This window comes from Python bivittatus, unplaced genomic scaffold, assembly GCF_059951505.1.
Source record: "Python bivittatus isolate LINGU-HERP-01145 unplaced genomic scaffold, Pbiv_v1 ctg000220_np1212, whole genome shotgun sequence".
NCBI classification, from domain to species: Eukaryota; Metazoa; Chordata; class Lepidosauria; order Squamata; family Pythonidae; genus Python; species Python bivittatus.
In genome coordinates this window covers 1,177,414-1,203,192 of record NW_028277048.1, presented here as the reverse complement: position 1 = coordinate 1,203,192, position 25,779 = coordinate 1,177,414, and the positions used below count along the sequence as shown (strand labels likewise).

The window sequence follows — 25,779 nt, the reverse complement described above, 5'->3', positions numbered from 1 at the left end:
TTTATTTTCTGCACTTTTTCTTTTTTAATTTATATTAGTTTTTTTTAATTGTAATTTTTAAGAAAATTGCTATTAAAAAGGATTCAAGAACCTTTGATAAGTAGATTGCAGTACTGTAAAGCTAAAGAAGCCATTATAATTCCAATTGTAGCAAGATGGTAAATGGAGCGTTGTGATGCAAGCCTTGCCCTTTTGCAATGCTGTCTACAAGTTTGCTGATTTTGACACACATTCTGGACGCCACTGGACTGCAGATGCAAGACCTATCTATACTGAAATCAAGTTTCAAGTGCTTGTACTTCTTTCTCTTGTCTGCACAATGACATGGGCTAGAAGTCAATTTCTTTGGAGCAGGAGAGACAGTTTTGATAATGAACTGATCTGATATCAGGTGGTTTGCTTGGGTCCATATGTGAACTGGCTTTCAGTTTCCCTTGAAGATTCATTGTATATTTATATGTGGAGCTCTGGCTCCATCTTCTGTAAAGCACCAAAGACATTTAGATAAGATGCTGGCTGTTATTGGTATAGGGTTCCACATAGCTGCTTGTATGTATGCTCACAGCCTGATAGCCAGGTTGAAAACCATTTCACTGAAGGACTTTGCACACACCCAGCATCTCTGAGGAAAAAAGAAGGAAGCAAGAGGCAGTGCCAATATAGCTGAGAATTCTACTTTAGATGTTTGATGACAGTAACAATCCTCTTCGGGCTTTGATTCTTCCCTGTAAATTCCTTGCTAGTCTGTAACAGTGATCTCTCTGTATCTCAGTGCTGCTCACCAATGCCATCCCTATATCTTTCCCCCTCCCCGCCAATGGGAAAACTGGAATGTTGACTGGGGACAAGGGACATAGACATAGTTAATGAATTTTTAAAAATTATACTAGAAAAACCATAAAAGAAAAATCAGGACAGGACGTGTACTCATCTCTCTTCTTCCTCATTTCTGATTCGGTCTTTCTTCTATTTCCGTAATTCCTTTTGCCAAATAAATAAAGGTTTTACAAAAGCCTCAGGTCAATGATGCTAAGTTAACCTTATAAACGGTATGTGCACAGCGTTTGCCAGTTCTGATGCTTAATTTACACATTCAAACAAACCATTTAGCCAAATCAAATTTATTTTAGAAAGTTTAACATTTAAAATATAAACTAGAACTATAAAAGAGGTACACCAAAGAACTTACAGACATCTCCAATTTAAACTCTGACCACTATGATAAGACCACTGTAATAGGTTATCAGACAAGGGGCTCAACTTCTCTCCACTGCTCCTTGGAAAGAAAGAGGCCTTCAAGTGTCATCACTGCCCAAGTAATTGTTCTGGAAAGCAAGGTGGGGCAGCCATGGAAGGGCAACCAAACCCAAGGCAAGTCTAGGATCCAGAGTGTTTCTTGATGACTCTTACTCCAGGTTAATTCCAACTGAGGCCAGGGCCTCCACAGCCCACTGGGGATAGTTGCTGGAGTTCCCATACATAGTCTTCATAAAATTCTGAACAAACTGTGGAAATCTTTGCTCAGTTATGCTCTCGCGGATCAAATGCATCAGGTTCATCTGGAGGAAAAAAGGAGAGAATAGGCACTATCAACTATATAAAATGAAATATATAGCAAGGGGGAAGAACAAACAATTATAGGCTAAACTAGCTGACCAATGGGTTAGTTAGAGACTGTAGAGCAGGGATAAAGGCCTCCAAGACTCATCTGCTATATATAGGCAGCCCACATGGCCTTTGACTCTCATCTGAGGTGCTCTGCCCTTCAAATCCTCAATAGCTTCTAAAGAAATCTTCTTCCCTGTTATTACTGGGTACTCCTTGTGTTCATGCTAGTTTGTCCAGTGCTAGCCTTCCTCAATTGTATGTGTTGGGCAAACTACTTTGGGAGCTTCTGGCACTTCCCTGATGGAGAAGGATACAAACAGAAGGCATATTCTACAACAGAGTTTCTCAACCGTGGCAATTTTAAGTGTGTAAACTTCAACTCCCAGAATTCACCAGCCAGCAAGGTTGAGAAATGCTGTTCTAGAAGAAATGCTCAAGCAGCCACCCCAACAGCACACTTTCTCTAACAGAAGATACCCTGGCATGGCTAGTGCCTGCTCATCTGACATATACCTTCCCTAATGGGGAAGGTGCACACTGAAGAACTGCTCTGTGTCAGATGAAATTTATTTTATTTATATTTATTTATATTTCAAATTTAGACACTGCCCATCTCACAAGGAAGTGACTCTGGGTGGTTTACAATAAAATTCAGAGTGATTGCTTCCTATTTCATCCTGCATTATGCATTTCTTGTTGCAAAAGGGGACAAGTGGAGTGATGGTTCCCATCTCCTCTTCCAGAAAGGTAAGGATGACAGAGGTCCCCTCCTTGCTTCTTAATATCACCCAGCAATTCAGGGCAAGGGCCAGATCCAGCCCCTAGAGCAGATCCAGTTCTACATAACTGCTGGGGGATATCCCACAATCTATCCTAATTATATATACAAAACAGCTGATTTATATGGCAGAGTCATATAATATGTGAGATTATAAGGTAGGCACCTAGTCTCAAGAATTTATACTCTACCAGCAGGCACATACTGGCTGATAGACATGATTTCTTGGGGTCAGAGTTTATATGTTGTGTGAATCTAGCTACTGTGGTCTGTACACTGTGGCTTATGGCTTGGTGAGTTGTATAGCTCTAGCCATCTATGGTTCATTTAATAACACAGTTAAGCAAACCCCAGTTTACTATCATGTGTAAATCTAGTTACAATGTGTATAGAATATATTATATAAACTGATCAAATTTTGCAGAATGTATTATATATTCCCTTTCATTGTAAGCAACAATTTGCAAAGTGCAGAAAATAATTAATAAGCAAAAGAAAGGATTAGATAAGGAAGAAAGTAGGAAAACATAGCTAAATTAAATTTCCCAGAATTTAGTTAAGAAAATTAGGATTATGATTGTATAGGCAGAAATCATGGAAGGTAAGAGACTGGAGGGGAAAAAGTGAGCAAGAGAAGAAAGCTTTGTGCCCACTTCGATAAAGTTATGGTAAAAGAGAGAAAAGCCAACTGCACCTACTTTCTTATCTCTATTTCACAGCCAGCATCCCACATGCCCCTGTTCTGAAGTGCACTAGCTTTACTGACACCCATTCAGCAGAAGTCTTGAGGCTTCTGAACAGACTGACCTGGTAGGCAATATTATGGACGGTAATGTGATGCTTGGCAGCTGAATCAAGAGGGTAGAGAGCATTCAAGAAAGCTCGACTGTATCTGTAACAGACAAATAAACAAGGGAATCCTCTTGTGACCTGAGGTTTAAGGAAGGTTTTTTATACATCAAGGGCGAAGAACAAGGGGAAAATGGTTTTTGTTCCTTTACAGCACAAGATAAAATACAGAAAATTAAACCTAGTATCAGCTGAGTGAAAATATACAAGACAATTCAGGCAACAGCAGGAACTTACTTTTCCATGCTTGCTGATTTAACTTTATAAAACAAAACTACCTTTTACAAGATGGACTGTCCAGGTGCACTTTTGTGGTCAGCAACTCAATAAAAGAGGAAGAATGCAAAGATTGTGGTATAGCATGGAGAAATCAAAGAAAACTTGGGATGAGGTAGCTGGAATTGAAGCTACCTGAAGACGATTCTAAATTAAATGTTTTATTGCATTTTTATCCCACTCATTATGATGTCACCACATTTTATCCTCACAAACATTGGATGAGATTAATTAGTTTCAGAAAGAGCATGTAGCTAATAAAGATTATGTACTGAGTTTGTGACTAAATGAGGATCTGAATTTAATTTTTCCTGGGTCCTAGTTCTAAATAAGAGCTCTTTTTTCCATTTCTATTTTTAAAAAATCCACTCCAACCCAGGCACACAAACCTCTGGCAGGTGGGGCAGGCACAGTTCTCATCAATGGGCCGGAAATCCTTGGCATATTGCTTGTTCTTCAGCTGTAGGGAGCCCCAAGGGACCAAAGCTGAACCAAAGCGCTAGAAATGGAAAGAGGTCTATATATTTCAGGAGATGGTACAAAACACAACCCTACTACTTCCCTGGGGAGTGGGTATTTCAAATCCCTACATAATCCCCCCCCCCTTTATTTTACAGTCTTTCCATGCCAGTCTATGTTTCCTTGCATAAACTGGTGAAATGTACCCCCCTCGTCCAACTCACTACTCCATTTCCTCAGTTGACACATGTACTTACTGCTGTCCTTGTGGGATAGACACAGTCAAACATGTCACAGCCCAGGGCTACACACACCACCAGATCAGTAGCATAACTTTGAGCAGAATAGAGGTGAGAAACATGCATCAGATGAGCAGCTGCAAAAGGTGGCTATCCCTTATCCCATGTAATAACATGGTTTGTTTACTCCTACCCGACTCCCATAAGGTAGCGAGGCTTGTTCCTTGGGAGATGTTTTGTGCTGAGGGCCACCATCCTCCAGAAGTGATCTTTGGCCTCGCCACCACTCAGGCCTCCAATAGCAAAACCCGGCACATCTCGTTTAGTCATCTCTAACAGGGGAGAGATGGGGAGGTGGGGTGGGAAGAAAGAGAGAGAGAGGAAGGAAGCCAGTGCATCCAAAGTTTATTATCTATACATTATTATACATTTTACAAACTATTTTGGCAAACGAATGGCCAGGAAATGTTTGAAAAGCTTCAGAGTTAGCCTGTACAATCAGAATCACAGATGAGGCTCTTAAATCATCCCAATTCCCTTTTATTCTGTTCTAAAGTATCTGTGATATAGTTCATGCGGTCACAAAGAGTCAGACACGACTTAACGACTGAACAACAACAAAAGTATCTGCCAGTTTAAAACAGCTGGAATTGCCAGTTTCAAAAGAAAAGTGACCTTACCTTCCAGACATCTGGTTCGAAGGACAGGATCCAGCCCACCCTGAATAATGGCAAATAAATTCTGCTGATTAGGTTTGCTGTGTGCTGCAATACACCTGTCCAACCAGCGAACAGACCTGCAACACACATCCTTTTATTAAAAGACTTGCATTTGTTATGTCATTCCATTGATAACTCCAGTCTAATTCGCATCTGAGTGCTTTATAGCAGTTTATTTAAATAGAGTTCATTTAATACTTTGATCTGAATGCTGTAGCTATACCTGAAATTCCATACTGAATAACATTTTGGAAGTACTGAGATTCCTATACCAGTAATTTATATTTATAAAGAAGTTGAAAGGAAGTAGATAAAATTGGCATGATTTATTTACCCAATAACTGGAATATTGTGCTTCAATATAATTTTTGTAGACTAGTGCCAGGTTGTTTTAAAACTAGGAAGCTAGTGTCTTTTCATCTTGAAATCAAAACATAGTTTAACTGTAAATATTTAGCATCTCAGAAAATATTCTGTAATGGAAGGTTAGGACTGCTTTGCTATTGGAGATGTAATTCAAAAGATGGAATCCTAACTTGCCCTGGGCTTATCCTATTGCTGCCACAATTGAAATTCTGAAATTCATAAAGTTATCTGTGTGGATTAGAGTGATTTCTCCTTCATAAAAAGCTGTATGTTCCCTTGAAGTAAAGTCAAATCTTCCTCATATCAAGACTGACTCTTGGTGGAAGAAAACATGTTCATGTTGTGTTTCTGGCAACAATATGGAAATGGTTCTAGGATTTTTCTAGCTGTCTCCTTGCCTGTCTGTATGAGAAAGTCAGCTAGTTGCTTCCACATTTGGAATTAAAGTATCAAGAATTATGGACACTTTGCAGATGGGGGGTAAATTGGTAAAATCTGTTAGTTGTCAACATATGAATTAGTCCTTTTGCAACCATACAGGAAAGGAAGACTTGAACATTCTGGTCAAATGTGCTTGAATTGTTCTGTCTATTTTATTAATTTCCAGACAATAGTGGCAATAGTGCAGTATTGGCATATTTGTCTCCCTTCTTCCTTGTTTTCATGTTAGGATTTGGGAGATCTTGTTCAGCAAGGGTTCAGCAAGTTCCTCTGAAATTGCCTGAAATCTCATGTAAATTGTTCACTTTCCCAAGATTTTAGCAATCTCAAAAGATTTAATACTAAGCAAGGTCTTTGGACAATCTCATGCAGAAATATCTAACATGAAATGGAAATAGCTCTCCAGAGTTGATACAGAAGTCCTGTTATCTGAGAGATGCTAGGACTGGAGCCGCTGCATTAAGTGCATGTTCTCCATGAATATCTTATGGTGCAAGTAGTCCTCAGGTTATTACCACTCATTCAGCGACTGTTCAAAGTTACAGTGGTGATGAATGAGGAGCATTTATGACCAGTTCTAGAAGCTGCAGCCAATGCAGCATCCCTGCGTCACGTGATTGCAATTCGGGTGTTGGCAACTGGCTCGCAATCACAATGGTTGCAGCATCCCATGGTCAATGATCACCATCTGTCACCTTCCCTGCCGGCTTCCCACAAGCAAAGTCCTAACCCTGAGGAGCCTGTGGGTGGCATTGGGGATCTCATACTCAGCAGCGCCTACCTGCACTCCATAGCACCCACCTGTACTCTGTAGCGCTGGCCTGTGGCACCTGCCCACCCACCCACGGCACCCGCCCACATGCCATAGCACACACCCATACTCCATAGCCCCCACCTGCACTCCATAGCGCCTGCCCATGGCACCCGCCTGTACTCTATAGTGCCCACTTGCCCACTCGTAGCTCTCCCCCACCAGCCGGCTTGCCTGGGTGCAGTTTCAGTGCCTCTTTCCACGTTGTGGTCATATGAGGTCCCCACTTAATGACCCACATGGTCCGTGCTTAATGACAGCAACTGGGACTGCTGTCGCTAAGCAATGTGATCGCATGGTATCATGCTTTATGACCACATCACTTAGCAACGGAAATTCCGGTCCCAATTGCTGTCGTAACCCAGACTACCTGCACATCAATCTTTCTGGCCCTGTGAGCTGAATCAATAGAGCATACATAATTTATTTTCCTCACAGGGATCACCAGCAGAGCCTCTTGTTTTCCACTGACTTTCGTAACAAATTTTATGACATTGAGGAGGGGCATTAGAATGAGGAATGGAAGTCTTTATCTCCCTTCTCGTGACCCCACTTAAGATTTTTTGGGTACACTGTTAATGGATATGGAACCAAGCTATCTTGCTGGGAAAAGAGGAAACAAAGACTTTCTCCTAATTTTTAATGGCAATTTTGCACTGACCATTTATTTCTTGCTCATCAGTTGGAGGAGGAAAACCTCTTGGCAGTAAGTAGGTCATATGAAATGCAGTCAAAGGCCGTGCATAACTCATGGGCTGCCCATCTATGCTAAAATAGATTAAGGATCTAAACATGTAGACATGACCTTTTGTAATGGTTCTATAGCACAATGACATATAGGTCAACTCAGGCTTTCTGAACCATGCAGAACCCCTAGCAAGAGGTTGCTAGGGATTCTATATGGTTGAAAAAAAGCACACACAATTTTTTGAACTTTGAGCACTGCACAATTCTAACACACATAGCATTGGGAATTTTTATGTGTTGCAACTTAGCAGCCAACCTGCTGCTTTGCTGTTGTGGTAAATGTTGTAAAACATGGATTGTGTAGGTTAGAAGTGAATTGTATTGTGAAGTCTTATATTTTTTGCAATTTTTATGCAGGGGTTCCCTGAGACATGAAAATTATTTCAAGGTTCCTCCAGGGTAAAAAGGTTGAGAAAGACTGGTTAATTTATAGGTAAATTTGTGAGTTTTTCATATTCTCCTTTCTGGGTGGCTGGAATGTTTTCTTTCTTGTTACTCTGAACTGCGCCATCAATACCATGTGTGGGAACTGAATTAGATTTGACAGCTAAATTTCCAACCTATCTCCACACACCCCGTATCAGAATGCTCAGGCAAAAAGCCCTATTCTATCCCAGACCATCCTCATGGCAGAAAAAGGAAGGGAACAATGTTTGCTGCCTTTTACACAGAAGAAAAAAATGCTTTTTACTGCACAGAACGAGGCAGAGAGCTAGGACTTCACCTTGTTCTGCACAGAGACAGATATAGGAGAGGGTAGAGAGCTGTTGCTCTCCCCAACCCCCTCATCCTGCAGAGAAGGGTGCCCTCCCCAGCAACACTCACTCCAGACCCTTCTGCCTCAGAAAGGTGCAGGAGAGCTGAGGCAGGCTGAGTGACTGTTGGCATTCACTGGCATGCATGCAGGGGGAAAAGCCTCATTTGGAGGGGCCTGAGGACTGGATGGGACAGCCTCCATGATGGCATGGAGATTGCCATTCCAAGTCTCTAGTACAGTCTGTCACATATACCAACATCCAGAAGGAAAGAGCAATGAGCACAGAAAGCTAAGAAACAGCTTTTCAATACAAAAGAAAAGTGCAAAGAGAAAAACACAGAATAAGACCCAAAAAGGTCAAGCATCTATTAACGTATTATGCACGTGAATAGGTAGCTGGCTGTTATTTCAGCACTTTCAGCTGAACATTTGGTTATGGGTTTTTCAAGGTGAGGCTAATTTCATAGCTCCAGAGAAAACCAGAGTTTTGAGAATCCAAGGCTGCTACTTTTGTCTCTTTTTTCAGATCTTTTATCCTTTCCAACACAACAGAATGTTGGAAAGAAATTACATAAAGGGGCTCAGAACTGTTTTGTCTGTCACCAAGATAGCTCTCCAAAACCAGAACAAACCTGGATCAAATTGGGTATCAGTAAAAGAAAGATTACATTTGAAAATGGGCCAAATCCAGTTGGGAGCTATGGAGAACAATGTTCCAGAAAAAATCCCCAAATGGGAGAGGCCACTGGCAAGAGCTGCTGACTGCTCCATTTGAAGCTCCTCTGGTCATATGACTGAGTGTATGCACCCTGCCCTGTACTTTCCCATGCACACATACATAGAAGCATGTACAGGAAGAGCCCAAAGGGAGGGCAAAAGCACACATACAGATATAACACATGATTTTATTTCACAGAAGAAAAACAGATGCTTCCTATGGCTACTCCCAATCAAGAGGCTTGAAAGAATTCCAAGAGCCATGCGTTGCATGCTTTCCCTAACTTGTTTGATTCCACAGTAACCCAAACATTGTCTCCCAATATTTTGTAATTGATGAGATTTTTCTCAAGTCACTTCAGAAAGAAGTACATGCTTAAAAACAAAATGGAGGGGACATATATGATTAAATGATGTAAAGAGAATTTTATTGGCTAGTACTAAGCACATTGAGTTTGAAAGCTTCCTGGTAATAAACAAAGTTTCCATAACCAGAGAAGTATACACACCAAAAGACCAGGTGTACAAGCCACACAGAGGCCAAGGATTGGAAGAAGCTGAATGGAGCTGGCAACACAATCGAAGGGTTGATTGATGCGGCACAAACCTTAACATGGCATCCTCCACGCGGGGGCCACTGAGAGTGCTGCTGACCACATCATCTAATTGCATTATAATGTCAGAGCCTGGGGGAAAAAATACAAGTTAGCAGAGATGGCTGAGATCAGTCAATATGGAAATGGAGGATGGAGAGGCCTAGATAGAGTTTAACAATATTTAGTTAATATTCTATACTTTTTGACTTATGAGGCATTTACAGGGCCTACGGTGAGAAACCCATTAAACAAATATAAGCCAATAAAATAAATAAAGATTTGATTTGAAAAAGGAAGTGGATAATTTTTTCAGTCACCAATCACGTTTTAGGAAAAAAAAAAACTTGTTTTGGCTCATTTCCAGAAACAGTGGAATGAAGAGATACGTTAAATATCCAAAGGAAGCTTTACCCTTTATTTATGCATTTATTTTATTAATTTTGGTAATTTATACATTACATGGTCCAAAGGGATATGCCAGGTCATAGCAGAAAACAAACAGAACTGATAAATATCAAACCAAACAAAAATAGAAGTAATACACAATAAGCTATAAACTTTATAAAATTGTCTTACACTATAATGAAGCATCAGCAAATAACATAATAACAATAATCCAAAGTACTTAAATCAATATCTCAAAAGAGAATTAAGAATAAACAGTGATGAAATACATTTTAAAAGTATGCTGTTGACAAATTGAAAACCCAGCAATAAAATAGGCATGACCACTATGAGGGAAAAGCTGAATAAAACACGTTTAATTTTTTCTTTTTAAGCATAATAAAGAAAAGGCAGGAGTGGGTGAGAGAATTCCAATGTGTTGGTCCTGCCGCCCAAAACGGCCCTCAGCTCTAGCTGATTCCAAGGGGGCATCTCTCTAGGACAACACAAGGAGAAGGCTGTTCTATGCAGGGTGCAGCTTTCAGGAACATCATGTGGGGGAAGCAGTTCCTTCAAGCAGGAGGGGCCTGAGCCATTTAGGGGTTGACAGGTAACAAATAAAGCACCTGGAATGTGGAATGACAGGGACTGGAAGCCAAAGCAGCTTAGCTAAAACAGGTGTTCTGTGCTCCCAATGGGACACTCCAGACAGGACATTTTCAATTCATTGTCATTTCTTTACCTCTTTCAAGGACATCCCCACAGAGAGACATTGCAACAGTCTAACTGGGATGTAAGCAGTGCATGGATAATGGTAACCAGACTGTTTCTCCTCAAAAAGGAGCACAGTGGATAAATCATTCACTAACAGGCAAAACAAGAAATAGGGACTAAGTATGTAAACAGGGTCAAATAGAGCGCTCATGGGCTACTGAACTATTTTCTGCTGTGACAGACAAACAACCACAGCAGCAGGGAAATATCACCACCAATATAAAAGAGAAGGAAGCATCAGTTAGTTTAGCCATTCATATTATCATGCAAAACAGAATAGTTACCAAGAGCATTCTGTATTTGGATGGATTTTTCTGGAGTTAGCAGAATCTCCTTGCCATCATAAGGAGAACAGAAATGTACTCCCTCCTCAGTCACTTTGGAGAACTCTACCAGAGAGACCATCTGAAAACCACCACTATCCTGTAGAAAAGACACTTTGAAAGGAACTGAGAAGCAGGGAAACTGGCTGGTGTGGTGGTAAAGTCCCCTTCCACACACGTGAGCTGCAATTCACCACCAACTCTATAAAGTGCCCTGCGTATATGTGAACTCCTTAAAGTGCCCTTCTAAGAAAACATTCACAGCAAGTTGAATTGATCCTGAATGGCAACAGGGGGAGGAATCAGACAGGAACCAGTGGCCCAGTAAACCACATTGTTTCTATTCACTGACCATATCTCAGAGATAGTATGGCTAGCAGGAAGCCTAGTAGGAAGGGATAAATAAGATCACCCAGATGGGTTTACCAAAAAACATTCAAATATAATGCTGTAATTTACAGTGTCTGCCTTTTCTCTTGTCTTGTCTTTGCAACTAGTAGGCCAAAGATAATTCTGTTTTCACTTTGTCATTATGGGGTACTGAGTGTAGATCAATGGGAAAAAAATGAATTTGAACGATTGTAGTATCAGGCTGCAACATAACAAAATTGAAAAAAGTGAAGGGGGTCTGAATACTTTCCGAATGCACTGTATAAGATGCAGTTCTGGTTTTGCTCAGGGCTGCTCAGCAAGCTGCCAATGTGTAGCCTAAGACCGCCCAACTCCCTGCTTTCAGGATTTCTGGAGACTGAAAATAGCAAGGATTATTGCTGGGTGTGCCAACAGGCCTTTTGAAATGGGGCACAATGCTAATCGTTGTGGCTACAAATTCACTGGCTTTCTTCAAGCAAGCTGTTTTGCCTCCCTTCCCTGCTCAACATGATACAGCACACCATTCATTTTACTGAGGTAATAAGGGTACATCTTTCCATATCCTCACACCTCACATTTACTGAGATTTAGATTTCTCTGCTCAAAATATGCAGTTACTGACTGAGGCTACAATTCTACACATATTCACCTGGGATTAACTCCACTGAAAGCAATGAGACTAGCTTTCAAGGAAAAACACACCGGATTGGGGTGCATACCCAAGACCTTCATTTATAAAGCATGTGTATACAACACAAGCACTTAATGAATACATAAGCTTGTCATGTGATTACTATACATGGTGAACAAAATTTTGCCAGTTGTGCTTTCCTGGGTTTTTGATCAGATGGAGAGTGTACTAAAAATCTTCTCACTGCTTGGGAAGACAATATAACTACCTGGTTCATCAAACATTTCCATAGTTGAACAGTACAATTCCACATGCAGGTGGATCATCCATGTGTTCACCATCTCTCTCACACCCCATGTTTACTTCCATACCTGCCATATAGGCCACTGTTTCTTATTTTTGTCAACAAAGCTCAACTATAGCAAAAGGGTTGATTTTCCAGGTACAGACAACCTCCTCAGTCATATTCATACTTACTGTGAGTAGGTTTCTTGGCCAGTTCATGAAGCTATGGAGTCCGTTAGCTTTTTTGATAAGTTCTGGTCCCTGGAACAGCATGAAAGATCATCATGAGTGCCTATCAAGTTACTAGTGCCAAAGATCCTTAGCCTATTGCTTAAACCTACCCACTACTGCTTACAAACTATGAATTTAGTATGTTGTCAGATCCCATACAGTTGGGCTTTATTCAATAAACCACAATTAAACTATGCTAAATGCAAGGCTGAGCCACATTTTGCAGACCTTGGCAAGATCACACTAAAGTAACTCCAAAATAGATGCATTATGCTTTCAACAATTTTAAGCAAACTAAAAAGGATAGGGGACAGACACAACATCTCTGATGATTTGTGCCACTGTAACACTCCTATGTATACTTCAGAGGTCAAACACAAACAAACAGAAAGACAGACTACACTGGATATGATATGATACAGTAGTTATCAAACTAAGCTAGTAACGAAGAAATCCCTGGTTCTATTTGTTACCTTCACTGTATGCTTATTATGAATCCTAGGTAAGCTAGTAATTCTCAAATACTCATAATCAGTTGCAATACAGTGATTCCATTTTACAGAGCACAAGATAAATATGAAACATTTGAAACTATATAAATGTTAATTATCTCCTTTAACTGAATTATAATCCATCCATGTATCTTATTGGAAACAAAACAGAACAGGGACACATGCTGATGGGGTGTACAAACATGCAAACTAACTTAATAATCAAAATCCAAAGCAAAATTTAAGAATTGGAATCAGATGAAGAGAAAGATACCTTGCTCAAATACACTAGATATTTCAACCAATAGCAATATTTTAGCTCAGATAATCTCCTAGGCATAAACCCCATAGAAACCAAATTCAATATAGTAAATCAACAGCAAACAGAGGGGTTAGCACGTTTTCTAACTTGTTTTGTTTTCTTGTAATTTCCTCAATAGTCCTAATATCACTGCATTTCACCAATTTCATACTACACAGTGAGAAGGTGGAAAGGGAATGGTGGTCATCATATAATAAACTTATCCCATGATTAACTTTGACACAATTGATCTAATATCCTGAGTTCTTGCAACACACTGAATAAGCTAGCTGCAATAGGTGAATTCATAAAACAAGCTAACAGCTCAAGTACAGTCAGAATGTGTGGTTTCACTGTATTGTCTAAATACAGCCATCATAGCTAGTTTATGGTTCAATGTGTTGCAAAAGCCCCGGATATTTGATCAGTAACAATCCTATAAATGCATTAATTTCAGACCGAAGTTCAGACTAAGACCAAAAGAGAACATATGCTGTATTCACAGAACGTATTAAGCCATGGTTTGTTTAACCATGATTTTAATAAAGTATACTTGAATGATTCCCATAAAACGTAAACCGCATAAATGCTAAGACATAAATAAGCAGAGTACAGCGTAGCTTGATAGAACATGTTGTGAAAATCTAGCTACGGCTAACGTTAATGTCTCCATTAACTCAAAGACGCGGCCAGAGGCTGGCTTGGGATGCCCTCTCTCGATCAAATACTGCAGATGTCCCGGGAACACTGTCGCCTTAAACTGCTAAAAACTTGTACATACGTTAAAACTTTCTCCTACTAGGTCCCAATAACAGGTTGTCCAAGGCAACTACACTAAAACTGTAGCTTTCTCCCGAAGACTGGGGACTTCTCGCCTAGTACAACTCTAGAAATTACAAGTCTATGCGGAAGGCTCGACTCACGGGACGCATGCCTAGATGGTAGGTGTTGCCTAGGCACAGGCGGCATCCCAGCGCATCCAGCTGCAGGGCGGTGAGCCCCTTCATGGTCCCCTGCGTGCCGACAGGCATGAAGACCGGGCAATCCACGGGGCCATGCGGCAGCCGTAGCTCACAAGCACGAGCCCTGCTCTGCCCGCATTCGGCTATCACGCGCAGCGAGAGCGCAGCAGAAGTCGCCGCCATCACCACCACTGGGCCCGCCGCCTGGGGTCACGTGGCGTCACTGCCAGCTGGGGGGACGGCGGCGGCGGCAGAAGCTGAAAAGTCCCGCCCTCTTCTCGTTGCCCGTTGGCTCAACAACGTCATTGGTCGCGTCTAAGCCACGACTATAGAACTATCAAAAAGGAGAGAGACAGCTTGAGCGCTGACTGACTGAGCGCTGACTACAATTAGTACCCGAAGCGGCTTACTGTGCACGAGGAAGAAAGCAACGGTTTCCATGAGAAGAGCCCCGAGCGCTGCTATGGGCTATAGCGCTGGTTCTCTTGTTTTTCCTCTCTGAAAACTTCACATCGTGGCTGGTAGCTTCCCAGCATTGCTAAAATTTTAATTTCTGCCCATCTTGTAGTTGTCATTAGCTTAGTTTACAAAGAGTGCCTAGTTATGGTTTGAGTAGTCATGTTAGATAAATTGCAGTTAGCTGTGTTCATACATTGTGTTAAGCCATAAACACGCTTCACAATGGCAGTTTTCACACAACACACTAAGCCAAAAATAATTATTACAGCCTGGGTTTGCACAATAGTCAAGCACGAGGTCTTCCTTTGACTTAGGATTTGGGGGAATCTAGCTACTGTGCTTTGTGAATCACTGTTTATAGGCTAACAATAGATGCAAATCCAGACAACTGCAATGTATTTAATAAAGCATAGTTAGACAAGCCATGGCTTTTTGGGATTTGTGAACTAAGTCTGAATGAAGAGGATACCAGTAGGGCAACCCCAGCTTTCTTAGACAACATTACCATTGTGGAGGACTTGGGGAGGGAGACAGCACTAATGTAGTACATAGTACCAAACCTGTAGGGAAAGTCAATGGACTGAAGTGAGGGACAACACACTGTTTATAATATATTCTCAGTACATCCATAGGAGCTTGCCACTTTTAAGAGAATGATAAAAGCATTACATTATATGCTCCACCACTTTGGGTCATGTGTGTTAGAAATACTCCAGTTTATGGAAAGACTCAGATCAGACACCACTGCACAGTGAAGCAGGAGAACTTTATTTAACGTTCTTGCAAGAGCGGGTGTCCTATCAAGTAGGCACACCCATTCACAAAACATTCAGCCTTTTATTCCCTATTCCCCGGGCGCTGGTACCCTCTCTTGTTTCCCCATTGGTTGGGTACTGCAAGGTTTACAGCCTATCCGAAGCGCCTGAACTACCCACATGAATCTCCGCCCGTTTACATCTCCCATTACTCTTATTTGAAGAGCCCCTTGCCCATATTTATTCCCTTTTATGGCACAGCTTCCTAACTAAGTTTTCATGCACCGGTGTCTAAGCTTGTCTGATGCTTCCTGTCTCCCTGTGGTTAAGCTACTTGCTTCCTGCTAGCCTTACTGCAAGCCTATTTCCTATAGAAAATCTTATGCTAGGCACTGTCTATGCAAGCATTAGCGACTTAAGTAGATCAACAAAGGCATTCTGCTCTGACCGTAAGGTCATCCTGTTTGAACATGATACCTTTGAGCTAGCTTTGACTGCAAAAACAACACTTTATCATTTTTCACAATTCCCCCTTTTTCTTTTATATACATTTGTTCCTTTTTGCAACTTACTAAGACAATATTTCATGTGATGTTTCTAGCCTAGATTCTAGCCTGGAAAGCATATTCTTGCACTCCCTTTCCTCAGAATTTTCTGCCAATTCTTCTAAGAGGAGCATGTTATCACTGTATGGTGGGGGATTTATAGGCATTTGCTTGGATATGGCGGTCTCAATCAACCTTTGTGCTAATCCCCTAACACAGGGAATTATACAGCATCCTAATGCAGTTAAAACTTCAGTAATGTTATCTAGCTGGGTAATGAAACGTTTGCAAGAAAATAACCAAGCTCAGAGAACCCCAAGGACTCCACAGTTCAACCCTGAGCTACATATATTATCTTCTATTGGTACAAAAATATCTGTTTAGAAACATGTGAAGTATTGATCTTATATGCTTTGTCCTCCTGGATAAGGTAGGTAGGAGAAAATGGAGAGTGCAGATAACCTGTATGGAGTACATGCTTTTGAACCTCTACTCCCGCTGGTAACACCAAAGCTGAGAAACTGGGAGAAAAGGGAACCATTTAGAGGTGCAAGAAGAGTGGTTTCGGACAGAATAATGAAATACTTCCTGAATTTGTGTATCGTCCTTATACAGGGACTTGCTATTGTTCCAGTATTGGTATATATGCTGCTGAAGTTATTCACCGCTTTTGCTTTCTAGTACATACCTTTTGGCAGCTATGTTCACAAGACATACTGAAGCACAATATGTAGGTGTCGTGAATGTAGTCTCCTCGCTTGCTAGGGAGGCACAGCTGCTGAATCCACATCAATCCACACCCATGAGAAAGAGATGCTCTATCTCATATACACAGTCAGCAGACTCGCTGCTTTTGTCAGAATGACAAAAGTACAGTAAATTTGTGGCATAAGCGCCATCCCTTTTGGGCATGTGTGCGATGTTTCAAAACACATAGAAAAGAGATACAGCTTGCATTATGGTGCTACAACATTACTTGCATCCAGTGTTTCTCAACCTTGGCAGCTTGAAGATGTGTGGACTTCAACTCCCAGAATTTCCCAGCCAGCCATGCTGGCTGGGGAATTCTGGGAATTGAAGTCCACACATCTTCAAGTTGCTGAGGTTGAGAAACCTTGCTTGCATCATTCTGACTCTCCCTTGGTACCTCCACCCCTGCTGTCAGTCAGACAGACCACCTCTGGGAAATATTTTTCAAAAACTGTCATTTAAAATCTTGAGGGACAACTGATGACAAAATATGAATCAAAGGTGCAAAAAGCACAAGGCTAACAATGTCCCTCACCAAAAATTAAAGTCTGGAATTTGCAGGAAAAAGCAAAACCCTCATAAAAGGAAGCAGTGGGACTTTGCTTCAAGGAAAAAAAAAATTATATAGAAATAGGCACACATTTCTGCTAGAATTTGCATTAGACCGTGCTCATAATTTCTGCATTTTAATGTTTACATCAAAATTTTTCTGCAAAAAACTACGGATCTGTAGTATTCTGAGAGATAACTCTGTTTGCAGGAGATTACCACCATCTTGTGGTTTGCTTAGAATATTACAGTACATTTTCTTTTTCCTTTTGTTTTTAACCAAGTGATATTTATCTCCTCCAACATGGAGTATTTTGGATATTGAATGTTAAAGTGGGTGGGGAGTAGGGTGTTACTGTTTTCATTTTCTAATAAAGTTTGATTTTGTTACTCTCCCATAGATGGAGGGAAAGGCCATATACTTTCATACTAGATTGCCAGGCGGTTACACTACTGAAATTATTTTGTTGTTGTTGTTATAGTATTTTTTAATCTTTCAACTGTCAGAAAAAACGTACAAATTTTGAGACCCTCTTTTCTTGCATGCAAGATCAAGAATTTCAGGTGAGGCATCCCTTTGAAGTTAGGTGATGGCTGCTTCTCCAAAGCAAAAAGTGGGGTGTCATGAACTAGTGTGTTTCTGGAAGAGGAGGTTGGAAGCCCCCAGTCTTCTGGTCTATGGATTAGCTATTCCCCTGTAGTAGACTATATTAGACATGGATAATCATTGGTCAAACACAACTAATAAGTATGTTTTCAAATAGAGAAGGAAGAGATTATTAGAAAGGAAGGTTAATTTAAAATCCCCCAAGCCTCATCTTTCAAAGATACCTCAGCTGAGCCATACCATTTATATATTGATTGATCATATTTATATAGCTACCCATCTCACAAAAAAGTGCCTCTGGGTGGCGTACAACACTCAGTTAAAAAACCCATAAATATGTATAAACAATCATTAAAACTATAAAAACTATAAAAACACACACAACAGGAGAGAATGATGTTAACTGTAGTAAGGGAGCCATCACAAAATCTCCCCAGTCCCCTGGGATCCCCAGGCCTGATCATATAGCTAGGACTTGAGGGATTTGTGGAATGTTAAGAGGGTTGGGGCCAATCTCACTTTCAAGGGAAGAAGATTCCACAAGGCAGGGGCCATGGCAGAGAAGGCCCACCTCCTGGGACCCGCCAAATGGAATTCCCTGGCAGGCGGGACCCACAGCATGCCTTCTCTGCCAGACCTCATGGGACAGGCAGATGTAATCGGGGAAAGGTGGTCCCTCAAATAACTTGGCCCCATGCCATGGAGGACTTTAAAGGTCAAAACCAGCATCTTGAATTGGACCCAGAAGCAAACTGGCAACCAATGCAGCTCACGGAACAGAGGTGTAATGTGCCCTTCTAGTGGCACACATAACTGCCCGCGCCACTGTATTTTGCACCAACTGAAGCTTCCAGATACTCTTCAAGGGCAGTCCCATGCAAAGCACATTACAGAAGTCCAAATGAGAGGTGAGCAGGGCATGAGTGAGAGTGAGCAGAGCCACCTGATCCAGGAACTGGCACAACTGGCACACAACCCAAAGCTGTGCAAAAGTCCTACTAGCCATGACTGCCACCTGCTCTTTGAGCAGGAACTGTGAGTCCAGGAGGAACCCCAGATTGCGTTCTGGGTCTGTCTGGGGCAGTGCCACCCATCTAGCATCAAAGATGGCATAATCCTAGAACCGGAAGGCCCTAAAGCCACAGCCACTCATTCTTGCCAGGGTTCAGCTGAAGCCTGTTGTATCCCATCCAGACCCTCACAGCCTCCAGGCACCAGGATAAGACATTCCCAGCGTCGCTTAATTCATCAGGGGCAGAGATGTATAATTGGGTATCATTAGTGTACTGATGATACCTCACCTCATGGCAACTGAACCCTGCAGGACCCCACATAGTAGAGGCTGAGGGCAGGATCTCTCCTTCCCAACCACCACCAACTGGGATTAGCCCTGAAGAAAGGAAGTGAACCAGCACAAACACCATGCCACCCACCCCCAATTCTCTGAGCTGATCCAGAAGGATACCATGGTCGATGGTACTGAAAGTCGCAGAGAGGTCAAGTAGGGCAAGGATGGATGCATCCTGACTAGATTTATGTAACATACCAAATTGTACCATGACTGTGTTCCTAACACATATCTTTGCCTAGTATGTTATATCAATTAAGCTGTTGTATGATTAGTTTATGATTCAGTGTGCCATGCAACCCCATAAATTTGGTTAATTCAATAAGTTATGGTTCAGTCATAGTTTAATAAGCTTTGCAAACACAGTTTGAGGCTTACTGTAATGGGAACCCAGCCTCTGTGAGATCTTTGCCATATGACTGAATAAGCCATTCAAATCCCATGTCTGCCTGCATATCTGAAAAATAATAATTATAGTAAAGAAGAAAAAAAATATTTTGAGCTCATTTTCAGGCTGTATCAAATCCTGTAAAGATTTTTTAATGTATTATCAGTAGCTGGGAGGAACTGTTCTGTACTAAAATTATACTCCCTTGAGTATATTTACTTAATATACAAAGCCAGAGATGGGTAGGCTTTTGGTGGCCAAGATGCACACAACATTTGGGGGAGGGAGCTGCATTACATTTCTGAGTAAGGTTGAACTGGGAGTAGAGTAGTTTTATGGGTTTTTAAATCTATGATATGCCTGTTAATAATAATTTATTAAACTTTTATGCCACATAACTGTCAACGACTCTGGGCAACTCAAAACAATCAAAAAAGAAATTACAATAAAATCAATAAAAGTTAAAAAATAAAGATAACTAAATAAATGTTAAATAAATAAATGATAGGGCTTATATTACCATTTGAAAGGGTTTCTTGCCTCCTAATGGTAGGGCACTGTGTTGTCAGTTCTCATCAATCATACTCTGAGACCACAGCTTGTTCACCCCTGTCCTGAAGAAAAATGTGTTTGTTTTTATTTTCATTGTTATGTAAACACAGCCTTTGGTAGGACCTTAAAGTTGTCTCTTTTCAAAGTTTTTGAAAATAATCAAAGATCATATTTTGAATGGTGTTAACAAGGCAAGCAATACCTATATCTTTATATCTTTTTATCAGCATTGCTCTGTTAATTATTGATGCCAAAGACTATAGGGACGGTGCTAGTGGAAAAATTCACACAAGAACCTAAGCTGCAAAAAGTAGTAGTTAAACCTGCTTGGTGACCCTGGAGCTTTTATAAGTCTTTGGAAGGATCAGTTGAGATAACTTGGGTTATACCAAGAAACCAAATATCTTCCTTCTGTATTGTTCTGCATATCTGTCTGTTCTGTGAATTATATAAAAAATTCAGAATGATGTTTTCAATGCCATGATAAGCCTTGATCACAACTGAGTGTTTGGGAGAGAGAATTATACCAGCTCCACATGTGTTTAAAAGCAAAATGTGAACAACTCATCTTTTTCTTGATTTCCTGAATCTACTTAGAGACAATTAAAAGTAATTATTGCACTGGGTTCAAACAATACAAAAAATCTAGGTTAGGAGAACTAGTTTGGTGTAGTGGCTAAGGTGCTGGCCTAGAAACCAGGAGACTGTGAGTTCTAGGTCTGTCTTAGGCATGAAAGCTAGCTGGGTGACTTTAGGTCAGTTACTCTCTCTCAACTCAACCCCCCTCACAGGGTGCTTGTTCTGGGGAAAATAGGAGGCAGGAGTATTAGGTGTGTTTGCTGCCTTGAGTTATATCTAAAAAAGGTAGGATATAATAATTACAACAGCAACAGCTTGAACACCATCGACATTGACAAAATCACCATCAGTCTATTGCAAAAGGCAGCTTTACTTGGAACAGCTTATATCCTGTGGCGATACCTTTAACACCATCAAACAACAACTGTTGGGAAGGGCTTGATAGGTGGATAAAAATGCCAAATCCAGTCTAAACATCTGGCTGGCTGCATGACCAACAACAAGCATTTTCCATCTGAGCAGAAAGGAAACTGCCCAAACAGCAGAGATCAGCACCTAATTGACAAGATGATTTTGGAAAACTGCAAGAGAAGGAAGACCAAAGTGAATGTAGCTTGGATTGATTATAAGAAGGCATTTGACTTCCTGCCACATGATTGGATAATCAAATGCCTAGAAATAACAGGAGTCAGTAGAAACATCAGATGGTTTGTGCAAAGATCAATGGCACAATGGAAGACACAGTTGCTGATCATTGGTTATAGACTGGGAGAGGTTAACATCAAGAGAGGAATCTTTCAAGGAGACTCACTATCACCACTACTGTTTGTCATTGCATTGATTCCTCTGTCAACAGTACTGAACAAGTCAGGCCATGGCTATCAAACATCAAAAACATCTGCCAGGCTATTCCATCTCCTTTACATGGATGATCCGAAGCTGTATGGAAAAACACCATCTGAAATGGAATTGCTGTTCAACATTGTCCAAATATACAGCCAGGATACTGCAATGGAGTTTGGACTGGACGAATGTGCCACCCTTATCATCAGGGTGGCAGAAGAAAAATAGTGAAAACTGAAGGAATCAAAATGTCCTATGGAAAAAAGACATTAAGAGTTTGGATGAAGAAGATCACTACAAATAGCTGGGCATCCTTCAGGCTGACAACATCAAGCACACTGAAGTCAAGAAGAAGGTTAGGAGTGAATACATCATGAGAATGAAGAAGATTTTAAAGTCCAGACTCAGTGGAGGAATACCATCAAGGCAATTAACACCTGGGAAATTCCAGTCATTAGATACACAGCTGAAATAGTGGACTGGACTCAAGCAGAACTAGAAGCCCTGGATAGGAAGACCAGAAAAATAATGACGAATCACACCCTTCATCCACCCAGCCATGTTGACACTCTACTTACCAAGGAGCATGTTGTTGTTGTTCAGTCGTTAAGTCGTGTCCGACTCTTTGTGACCCCATGAACCATATCGCGCCAGGCCTTCCTGTCCTTCACTGCCTCCCTGAGTTTGCTCAGTTTCATGCTCATTGCTTCAGTGATGCTATCTAACCATCTCATCCTCTGCCGTCCTCTTCTCCTTTTGCCTTCAATCTTTCCCAGCATCAGGGTCTTTTCCAAAGAGTCCTCTCTTCGCATTAGGTGACCAAAGTATCTGAGCTTGAGCTTCATTATCAATCCTTCCAATGAGCAATCAGGGTTGATTTCCTTTAGGATTGACTGGTTTGATCTTCTAGCAGTCCAGGGGACTCTTAAGAGTCTTCTCCAGCACCACAGTTCAAAGGCATCAATTCTTCGGCGCTCAGCCTTCTTTATGGTCCAGCTCTCACAGCCATACATTACTACCAGAAAAACCATAGCTTTGACTATGCAGATCTTTGTCGGCAAGGTGACGTCTCTGCTTTTTAATATACTATCTAGGTTTGCCATAGCTTTCCTCCCAAGGAGCAAGCGTCTTTTAATTTCATGGCTGCAGTCTCCGTCTGTGGTGATCTTGGAGCCCAAATAAATGAAGTCTGTTACTGTTTCCATTTCTACCCCTTCTATTTGCCAGGAATTGATGGGTCCAGATGCCATGATCTTAGTTTTTTTAATGTTGAGTTTCAAGCCAGCTTTCACACTCTCCTCTTTCACCCTCATCAAGAGGCTCTTTAGTTCTTCTTCACTTTCTGCCATTAGGGTGGTATCGTCTGCATATCTGAGGTTATTGATGATTCTCCCTGCAATCTTAATTCTGGCTTGTGAGTCTTCCAGCCTGGCATTTCTCATTATGTACTCTGCATATAGGTTAAATAAGCAGGGTGACAGTATACAGTCTTGTCGTACTCCTTTCCCTATTTTGAACCAATCGGTTGTTCCGTGACTAACTGTTGCTTCTTGGCCCGCATACAAGTTTCTCAGGAGACAGGTAAGATGGTCTGGTACCCCCATCTCTTTAAGAATTTGCCACAGTTTGTTGTGATCCACACAATCAAAGGCTTTTGCATAGTCAATGAACCAGAAGTAGATGTTTTTCTGGAATTCTCGTGCTTTCTCCATGATCCAGCGAATGTTGGCAATTTGATCTCTAGTTCCTCTGCCTCTTCGAAACCCAGCTACTACATCCGGTAGTTCTCGGTTCAGGTACTGCTGAAGCCTAGCTTGCAGGACTTTGAGCATAACCTTGCTAGCATGTGAAATGAGTGCAATTGTGCGATAGTTTGAGCATTCTTTGGCATTGCCCTTCTTTGGAATTGGAACGTAAACTGACCTTTTCCAATCCCGTGGCCACTGTTGCGTTTTCCAAACTTGCTGGCATATTGAGTGCAGCACTTTCACAGCATCGTCTTTTAGTATTTTAAATAACTCAGCTGGAATACTGTCATCTCCACTAGCTTTGTTGTTAGCAATGCTTCCTAAGGCCCACTTGACTTCACTCTCTAGGATGTCTGGCTCAAGGTCAGTGACCACACCAGCATGGACATCAGGGACATTAAGATCTTTCTTGTATAGTTCTTCTGTGTATTCTTGCCACCTCTTCTTAATCTCTTCTGCTTCTGTTAGGTCCCTGCCTTTTTTGTCCTTTATCATGCCCATCTTTGCACTAAATGTTCCTTTGATATCTCCAATTTTCTTGAAGAGATCTCTAGTCTTCCCCATTCTATTGTTTTCCTCAATTTCTTTGCATTGTTCATTTAAGAAGGCCTTCTTATCTCTCCTTGCTATTCTCTGGAAATCTGCATTCAGTTGCTTATATCTTTCCCTTTCACCCTTGCTTTTCACATTCCTTCTTTCCACAGCTATTTGTAAAGCCTCATCAGACAGCCATTTTGCTTTCTTGCATTTCTTTTTCCTTGGGATGGTTTTAGTTGCTGCCTCCTGTACAATGTTACAGACCTCCATCCATAGTTCTTCAGGCACTCTGTCTACCAAATCTAATCCTCTAAATCTATTCATCACCTTCACTGTGTACTCACAAGGAATATGATCTAAGTCATACCTGAGTGGTCTAGTAGTTTTCCCTACATTCTTCAATTTAAGCCTAAATTTTGCAGTAAGAAGCTCATGATCTGAGCCACAGTCAACTCCTGGTCTTGTTTTTGCTGTCTGTATAGAGCTTCTCCATCTTTGGCTGCAAAGTATGTAATCAATCTGGTTTCGGTATTGACCATCTGGTGATGTCCATGTGTAGAGTTGTCTCTTGTGTTGTTGGAAAAGAGTGTTTGCTATGACTAGCTTGTTCTCTTGACAGAACTCTATTAGCCTTTGTCCTGCTTCATTTTGTACTCCAAGGCCAAACTTGCCTGTTATTCCCATTACTCCTTGACTTCCTACTTTAGCATTCCAATCCCCTATGATGAAAAGGACATCTTTTTTTGGTGCTAGTTCTAGAAGGTGTTGTAGGTCTTCATAGAACCGGTCAACTTCAGCTTCTTCGGCATCAGTGGTTGGGGCATAGACTTGGATTACTCTGATGTTGAATGGTTTGCCTTGGATACACACTGAGATCATTCTGTTGTTTTTGAGGTTGTACCCCATTACTGCCTTTCCCACTCTCTTATTGACTATGAGTGCAACTCCATTTCTTCTAAGGGTTTCTTGGCCACAGTAGTAGATATAATGGTCACCTGAATTAAATTCACCCATTCCCGTCCATTTCAATTTGCTGATTCCCAATGTCAACGTTCAATCTTGTCATCTCATGTTTGACCACATCCAGCTTGCCTTGGTTCATAGTTCTTACATTCCAGGTACCTATACAATATTGTTCTTTACAGCATCGGACCTTCTCTTCACTTCCAGATACATCCACAGCTGAACGTCCTTTCGGCTTTGGTCCAGCCGCTTCACTCTTTCTGGAGCTACTTGGAATTGCCCTCCGCTCTTCCCCAGTAGCATATTGGACACCTTCCGACCTGAGGGGCTCATCTTCCGGCATCATATCTTTTAGCCTTTTAACATTGTCCATGGGGTTTTCTTGGCAAGGATACTGGAGTGGGTTGCCATTTCCTTCTCCAGTGGACCCCATTTTGTCAGAACTCTCTGTCATGACCTGTCCGTCTTGGGTGGCCCTGCACGGTATAGCTCATGGCTTCACTGAGTTACGCAAGCCCCTTCGCCACGACAAGGCAGTGATCCATGAAGGGGACCAAGGAGCATAGGTGGGCATAAAATGTTGCAGGTATATGTGACAGTTGAAGAAGAAAAAAGGGCATTGGAAGAATATTGAAGGACAGTGAAGAAGATGCACTGAAGCTAGTACACCATGAAGGCTTACTGAATACTGAAGAGACCAAACTGGCCTACAAGACCAAATGAAGAACAGAAAGGAGACATGGCAAGGCAAAGTATTACACAGCCAGTACACACACACGTACACACACACACACACACAAAATCAGGCAAAGCAGATAACAAGAAGACCTGGCAATGGCTAAAAGCAGGAAAGTTGAAGAAAGAGACAGAGGGGTTAATTATGGCTGCACAAGACCAAGCCTTAAGAACAAATGCATACAAAGCCAGAAGTGAGAAGACAGCAACAGACAGCAAATGTCACCTCTGCAAAGAAGCTGAAGAAACAGTGGACCACCTAGTTAGCTGCTGCAAGAAGATCGCACAGACTGACTACAAACAA

At 41.4% G+C, this 25,779-nt stretch overlaps 1 protein-coding gene across 1 annotated transcript; it reads right to left on the bottom strand.

The window, feature by feature from the left end:
* Positions 1–1,112: 1,112 nt before the first annotated feature.
* QTRT1 (queuine tRNA-ribosyltransferase catalytic subunit 1) lies at positions 1,113–14,327 on the bottom strand. The gene is made up of 10 exons (XM_007430191.4): positions 14,079–14,327; positions 12,325–12,393; positions 10,806–10,944; positions 9,375–9,453; positions 4,890–5,005; positions 4,403–4,541; positions 4,228–4,303; positions 3,901–4,010; positions 3,194–3,278; positions 1,113–1,559 (listed from the first exon to the last, which is right to left on the bottom strand). Exons 1-10 carry the CDS (start codon positions 14,298–14,300, stop codon positions 1,407–1,409), a joined length of 1,188 nt encoding a protein of 395 aa, XP_007430253.1. The 5' UTR covers positions 14,301–14,327; the 3' UTR covers positions 1,113–1,406.
* Between the last annotated feature and the right edge of the window lie 11,452 nt (positions 14,328–25,779).

What these genes read in the sequence shown, in the direction of transcription:
- QTRT1 (XM_007430191.4), bottom strand. Translation starts at nt 14,300, where the DNA reads ATGGCGGCGACTTCTGCTGCGCTCTCGCTGCGCGTGATAGCCGAATGC. An exon ending in GGCCAAGAAACCTACTCACA is followed by an intron (nt 10,945 to 12,324) that starts GTAAGTATGAAT and finishes TCTTTTCTACAG; the next exon opens with GATAGTGGTGGTTTTCAGAT. An exon ending in TCCATAATATTGCCTACCAG is followed by an intron (nt 1,560 to 3,193) that starts GTCAGTCTGTTC and finishes TTTTTCCTCCAG; the next exon opens with ATGAACCTGATGCATTTGAT.